The sequence below is a fragment of the Etheostoma spectabile genome, chromosome 6 (assembly GCF_008692095.1).
Source record: "Etheostoma spectabile isolate EspeVRDwgs_2016 chromosome 6, UIUC_Espe_1.0, whole genome shotgun sequence".
NCBI classification, from domain to species: Eukaryota; Metazoa; Chordata; class Actinopteri; order Perciformes; family Percidae; genus Etheostoma; species Etheostoma spectabile.
Genome location: NC_045738.1, coordinates 688783 through 696332, shown reverse-complemented (window position 1 = coordinate 696332; position 7550 = coordinate 688783). Strand labels below are relative to the sequence as shown.

Below are 7550 nucleotides of genomic sequence, written 5' to 3'. Positions count from 1 at the left end.
TTCAGGAATTCTTCCGTGGTAGGGTGTAGTTATAATGCACATAACATTGATAAGATACATGAAAGTTTGGAAAATCTGACCGCCGTCATGTTTGCGGGGTTCAGCGATTTTCCTAAAACTTTGCGAGCTATGCGTAACATGTTACTTCAGAACCAGATGGGTCTAGATTTACTGTTAGCAGCTCAGGGGGGGGCTCTGTCATGTATTAGGTGATCAATGCTGCACATTCATTCCAGACATTGAAGGTAATCTCACTGACACAGTCCATCAGCTGAAACAACTCGCCACTAGTCTCAAGGCCCAAGATGTCCCTCTTGCAGATTCTGGGTGGGACTGGGGTTCTTGGCGGTCTGGGGTGGGTTGGAGAGCGGGGATGTGGAAAATTGTGACTCCAGTGATCTCTGTAATGATTTTTCTTCTGATTGCTATTTGCTGCATTATTCCATTGACTAAGAAAATGATTTCCTCTTTGTTTGCTCCTGAAAGGGTCCAGTATCAGGCATGGCAAGTAAATGATGATGATCTTGGTCTGTTTGATCTGCCCTCCTACAAAGATGTAAATAAAATGTAAATGTGCTGTATTTATATAGCGCTTTTCCAGTCTTAACAACTGCTCAAAGCGCTTTTACACCTACAGGAAACATTCACACACACATTCATACACTGTGGCCGGGGCTGCCGAACAAGGTGCCACCTGCTCATCAGATAAACATTCATACACATCCACGCATCGGGGGCAACTCGGGGTTCAGTGTCTGGCCCAAGGTTCACTGTTGAGAAAGTCCAGTATCAAGCCTTACAACTAAAAGATAATGGTCCTGAACTGTTTCATTTGCCCTCTTACAATGAGGACGGTTACAACTCAGACTCAGCTTCCAAATTTGAGTAGTTCCTGATTCATAAATTCCATTTTACTTCTCATCTTTCTTTTAGACTAAGATGTAGTGGTAGCTTAAACTAAGAGGTTTATATTCATCACAAAAACATTTTTTTTGTCTTTCAGTAATTTTCAATTGTGTTGTGATTAGTATGTAATCAAAGGGGGGAATGTAATGGGAAAATTACATTTAACCAATGATTTTCATATTAATTATTCATAATAATACTTCAATGCCTCTCAGAGATTTGGTCCTGTATCTGTCCTCAGTGTGATCTCTTTGTAGGAGACAAATGGATATGTTATGACTTGCATTCTCCCACAAGGATAGATGACGTGGAGCCTGACAGAAAAGTTGCCTAGAACGGTGTTTATCATAGCAGGTCCCAGGTCGAGACCAGAGCCTATCCAAGAGACAGATGTCCTTTTTTAGCTAAGATAGAATGACCGGTCAAGACACTTGGACACACGAGGGACAGATTCAGAAATACGTAAGAGCTCCAACTGTTGCCTGAGGTCCACTGATTGTTATGTTGAGATTAAACTGGTTTCCAAACAAGGGTTGGTTTTCTCTGGGGGCACTGCATATAAAGAAGTGTTATTACTGATTGTATTTACCAGAACTGTTGCCACTTCTTATCTGTACATTGCAAAAGCTGTTCGTGCATTGATTGTTCTCTGCAGAAAACAAACTCTTCCACCGAATATAAACTTTTAATCCAGTTGAGACCGTCTTTTTGTTTCAACAGGTCTCTTCTTCAACACAAATTCCTCCTCGCTGAACAGAAACTCCACTCAGAGTTTTCGTTGCACGACTAAAACAACTTTTGAACGTCCGTTTTTCAAACAAGTTCCTTCCGAGGCTGTTTTGCAGCAGCACCGAGCCTTCTGCCGAAGCTTAGCACGCCCAAGACGATTGTGATTGGTTTAAAAGAAATGCCAATAAACCAGAGCACGCTTTTCTTAATTATATCTGAATGCTACAGTGGGTACGGAAAGTATTCAGACCCCTTTTAAATTTTCACTCTTTGTTCATTGCAGCCATTTTCCAAAAATCAAAAAAGTTCATTTTATTTCTCAGTAATGTACACTCCGCACCCCATCTTGGGCAGAAAAACCGAAATGTAGAAAATTTTTGCAAATTTATAAAAAAGAAAAACTGAAATATACATGGTCATAAGTATCAGACCTTTGCCGTGACCCTATATGTAACTCAGGGGCTGTCTATTCTTCTGCATCTCTTGAGAGGTTCCACACCTTCATTGGAGTCCAGTGTGTTTGATTATACTGATTGGACTTGATTAGGAAAGCCACACACTGTCTATATAAGACCTTACAGCTCACAGTGCATGTCAGAGCAAATGACAATCATGAGGTCAAGGAACTGCCTGAGAGCTCAGAGACCGAATTGTGGCAAGGCACAGATTGGTCAAGGTTACAAAAAAATTTCTGCTGGCACTTAAGGTTCTAAGAGCACAGTGGCCTCCATATCCTCAAATGGAGCGTTTGGGACGACCAGAACCCTTCCTAGAGCTGGGGTCCGGCCAAACTGAGACTATCGGGGGAGAAGAGCCTTGGTGAGAGAGGCAAAAGAGAACCAATGGTCACTGTGGCTGGGCTCCAGAGATGCATCGGGAGATGGGAGAGAAAGTTGTGTAGTAAGTCAACCATCACTGCAGCAATCCACAGTGGGGCTTTATGGCAGAGTGGCCCGACGGAAGCCTCTCCTCAGTGCAAGACACATGAAAGCCCGCATGGGTTTGCTAAAAAACACCTGAAGGACTCCAAGAATGGTGATAATAAAAATCCTCTGGTCTGAGGGACCAAGATAGAAACTTTTTGGCCTTAATTTTAAGCGGTATGTGTGGAGGGGAAAACCAGGCACTGCTCACACCTGTCCAATACAGTCTCAACAGTGAAGCATGGTGGTGGCAGCATCATGCTGTGGGGGGGTTTTTCAGCTGCAGGGACAGGACGACTGGTTGCAATCGAGGGAAGATGAATGCGGCCAGTACAGGGATATCCTGGACGAAAAACCTTTTCCAGAGTGCTCTGGACCTCAGACTGGGCCGAAGGTTACCTTCCAACAAGACAATGACCCTAAGCACACCGTAAAATAACGAAGGAGTGGCTTCACAACAACTCGTGGCTGTTCTTGAATGGCCCAGCCAGAGCCTGACTTAAACCCAATTGAGCATTCTTGGAGAGACCGAAAATGACTGTCCACCAACGTTTACCATCCAACCTGACAGAACTGAGAGGATCTGCAAGGAGGAATGGCAGAGGATACCCAAATCCAGATGTGAAAACTTGTTGCATCTTTCCCAAAACGACTCATGGCGATTGATCAAAAGGGTGCTTTACTAATACTGAAACAAAGGGTCTGAATACTTATGACCATGTGATATTTCAGTTTTGTTTTTTAATAATATGCAAAAATTTCTAAATTTCTGTTTTTTTCTGTAAGATGGTTGCTGAGTGTAAATTACTGAGAAGAATAAATGAACTTTTTGATTTTTGGAAAAAGGCTGCAATGAAACAAAGAGTGAAAAATTTAAAGGGGTCTGAATACTTTCCGTACCCACTGTATTGGAGGAGTCCGACCCTCCTCCGCAGCTCTGTAGAGGAGGTCACAATGCGAGAACCAGCAGCCTAAAGACATATAGGAGACGGCGCATGGCTTTGACGGTGGATTATAGGTGGCCCGACTCAGAAAAGAGGGGGAATCTATTTCTCTTTATAAATTCAGTCGGTAATTAGACGCGCATTGTTTTTTCTTTTCTTATTTACTTCTTTTTTGACAGAGTCCTGCTGAACAGAAAAAGCTCTGAGCCAAACTATGCGGCGAGCGTTTAAAAAAAAAAAAATTAAGATATTCAACTGAAAGACAATGATAGAGCATCATCGCATCAATGAGTCCATCCTCACCCGCTCCGTCACCACCTGGCACGCTGCTGCACTCCAAAGACAAGGGCAGCGTATCATCCGCTCTGCTGAGAAGGTGATTGGCTGCAATCTGCTGTCCCTCCAGGACACGTGCGCCTCCACGACGCTAAGGCGGGCAGAAAAGATTTTAGCCGACCCTCTCACCCCGTTTGAACCCCTTCCCTCTGCCAAGGGGTTCCAACTGGATCACGTATTTTTATTTCATACACTTGTCTGGACATTTTAGATGCTCAACCCAGGGACAGATTGTCTGAACATGGGTTTTTTCAGCAATGGTGCACACTTGGAACACTGTGTTCCGATTACTGTATAACTCAAATGACACTAGTGAGTTAATAAATCACTGGAAAGTGTATCAGGTGAGTTCCTGTTTGGAGCGGGCTTGGCTGTTGGCAGCTTTCTCCAAAACCATATCACCCAAATAACTGACAGAAGGCCCTTAAAGCAAGCCCACTGAATACTACTGACTTACTGTGTACTTCTACTTCAGAAAGAACATTGTACTACTACCCTGCAAGAGAAATGTTACTGGTAAAGTTGCAGATTCAGATTTGACTCAAAACATGTCTTAATATAAAAATATATTTATTAATTATTATTCATTAAACTATGCAGCATTATGTAAGAGTTGAAAGGTCCCACCTTTAAATGACATTAAGTACATTTCAGTACAGCGTGCTGATAATGCCTCTTATTCACTTAGTCCATTTTTTTTTTTACATTTTATTAAAAGCATGTACAAATTGTAATTATCTGTAGTAACAAACACCACATGTATATGTGTTCCACATTAATTACTTGTTATGAGTAGTTACACACTAAATAGTTGGGACAAATATTTGTGAACACAAGACAATAATTAAATTATTAGCACAAAACCCTATTTTCTGTCCAATAAAATGTAAGTTTTGCTATAATGCAAGTCATGGTTGTTTAAACCATGTTTAGGTTTTTTAAAATCAACAAAATGCTTTTAGTCATATGCCCGGTATTACAACCAAAACTACATTCTAGCCTAGTTATTTTATTTCTACGACTCTTTCCCTCTCTCTTTGCTTCGGCTGATGGTCAATCCATGCTCCATGGCAGAGAGAAGCTCTCTCCCTCCAGCTCTTTGCGAATGGCCGATGTGAATCTGGCCCGCTGCTCGGAGCTAAAATGGTTTTCCCAGTCTCCGGCAACACCTAACACGAAAACACACACACACACACACACACACATCAAGACAGTCACATGAGCGCAACAGTTCTCTGATGTGAAAGAAAGTCAACTGCTTAGTAGAAATCTAAAAATACAGTCAGACATATTTATGGACACTGAAAATCTATACTCTCACTCCTATTGACCCAATTTTAACACTGGTGTTGGACTAAACTGACCCGATCCGCTTCAATCCACTCAGACCGTTAAATGCAATCCAAGGCAAACTGACAAAAGCAGAGGAATTGAGGATGGATACACGATGTGGAGCCTCACCTTTCCTGAAGAAGGGAGATTTTTCGGGTTTCATGAACTCCTTAGGGACCATGCTGAAGTTGGACATTTTGTTGGTCTTCATGGTCTTGAAGGAGCAATGTTCTGCTATCTTCTGAATGACTTCTTCACTCAGATTACGGCCCAGAAAATCTGAGATCCGCCTGACAGCTGCATGAAGGTCCTAAAGAGGGTCACATGGACACAGTTTTTCCTTTATCTTATAATGTACCTTCTCTCGTGAAGAACTTTCCACATTATGTCTATGATTAGGGTCTTTTGTTAAGCCCTTGACAATGATTTGCTTGTATTTACAGTTAAAAGTGCAGTAGGTAAGACATAGAAAATTAACTTTCTGTCATATTTGCTGACAACTGACACTGGGATTATGGTGATTGCAAATTGCAAATTGTATGTTTTGTGTGTGGTTTTAAAAAGAAATAAATGGTTTATCACAAAATAAATCATGAGAGTTGCTGGACGGGGGGGGGGGGGGTTACCTTTGCCATTTCTTCATATGTGATGTACATTATTCTGTCTCCCAGCTCTGTGTCTCTCCAGCCCTTCACATGGTCTGTCCATTTTCCAAACATCACTGCAGACAACACAGACAACAGACCACAGTATAAATGCAAACTACCACTGCGCTAATTCAGCAGAAATGACATAAAAAGATGACTTTGTCTATTACAATCCAAAATCACATCCAGCTCCCGTGCATAGGTCATGTTTTTGTTTTGTTTCTCACATTCAGTGTACATTTCCTGTTTTATTTTGAAACTCTGTTGCAGATCCCTTGTGTTATATTTTTGTCTGCCTTCCAGCATGTGTGATTACCTGCCTAATTTTCTCCTAATGGGTTCCACCAGTCTAATTGTCTCATGTAGCCTACACACTAAGCACCACAGAGCTATTCCTTAGGGACCGGTCAGCATTATTGGAATGGACCAACGGAGGAAAACAGGGGAAGTCTTTTTATTATTTGTTGAGGGGAGGATCATGCCATTTTTTTTAGTCTACGGGTAGGGTCATCCAACTTTTGTATTCATAAACACAGCAAAATGTCAAAGTGGCTCGTTTGGTGCATATTTTTCCACGTAGCCCCTCATTTCAGCCCCCATCGCTGGCAGATGGGTCCCTCCTTGTTTAGTCAGCCAGAGCCCTGCAATTTCCCAAACTGAGTAAATCTCTCCCCCACATACAGTATATAATCACAAAACTGCATTGCTTTTCCACTGTGTTGTAACTAAGACATCTGCTGAAAAAAATATTGTATTCATTAGCATGATTTTCGCACCGTTTACTTCAAAGACATCGAAAACACCAACATATGGACAAACGGACGTTTGGGCAGCGGCTATCCGCGTGTAATGCGTCGAAAAAGTCTTTGGCCTGTGTGCAGAAGGTACTGGGGAGAGCAGCATCTAGACGGGGTTTAGTGAGGAGTATGTAAGGGGGAAATTCGGCATAGGGAGGTTGAGGGAGGGGTGGATGGGTCAAACACAGGACTTTCACCCAGGAGAGCTTGGTTCGTGTCCTGCGTGTGTCTTTAACTGTCCCGGAACCGTAAGCTCACCTATGAGCTTTTCCTAAACCTAACCGTCCCATTCCTGTGAGTCACAGAACCGTAAGCCCACCCACAAGCTTTAACTTAAACTGTTTAAATACACTTGAAAATATATGATTTTCTTGCCTAAATTTTTACCCCCTAAAACATGCTGCAGTTTCCACATGCTTTGGCCCTCTGGGAGTGACCCCGAGTTCATTGTGAAGTAACACTCTCAATTTGTTGTTTCTAGTGGCATTGACCTAGCCTTACTGACACAGAGCTACAGAGTTAGAACACAGAATTTCTATTTCCGTCCAAGAAATCATCTGAAAATTAATAAAAATCTCTACTGTAAGCATATTACAACTGCTATTACTAAAATAGTACCCTAGCCACATGTCTCAACTTAGAACAGAAAAATCCAGAAGAAAATTACTTATAAAATGGATTTTATATGAATGTTTTTCACAGATATGTCTGTGCGTTTGTCTCATTTCTAATTTCTAAAAAAGCCAAAAAAGTGCTAAATACATAAATTTCGAAATACAAAAACACATCCACATCACTCACACATATACCTGAAAGAAGTGCATACATAGACTTATAGAAATAAGTAATCATAATTTGATGAAATGGTGAAATGCCAAAAAAAGGCAATATTTTTGGTTTGAATGGGCTGGAGACCCTCTCAGGGAAAGTTTTTGT

General features: G+C 41.6%; 1 protein-coding gene across 1 annotated transcript in view; it reads right to left on the bottom strand.

Annotated features, from left to right (window-relative positions):
- Positions 1-4690: 4690 nt before the first annotated feature.
- LOC116690954 (sulfotransferase 2B1-like) overlaps positions 4691-7550 on the bottom strand; it is a 12642-nt gene continuing 9782 nt past the window's right edge. The window contains 3 exon segments of the mRNA XM_032518199.1: positions 4691-5007; positions 5300-5480; positions 5797-5891. Coding sequence (XP_032374090.1) covers positions 4892-5007; positions 5300-5480; positions 5797-5891 — 392 coding nt within the window. The 3' untranslated portion in view covers positions 4691-4891.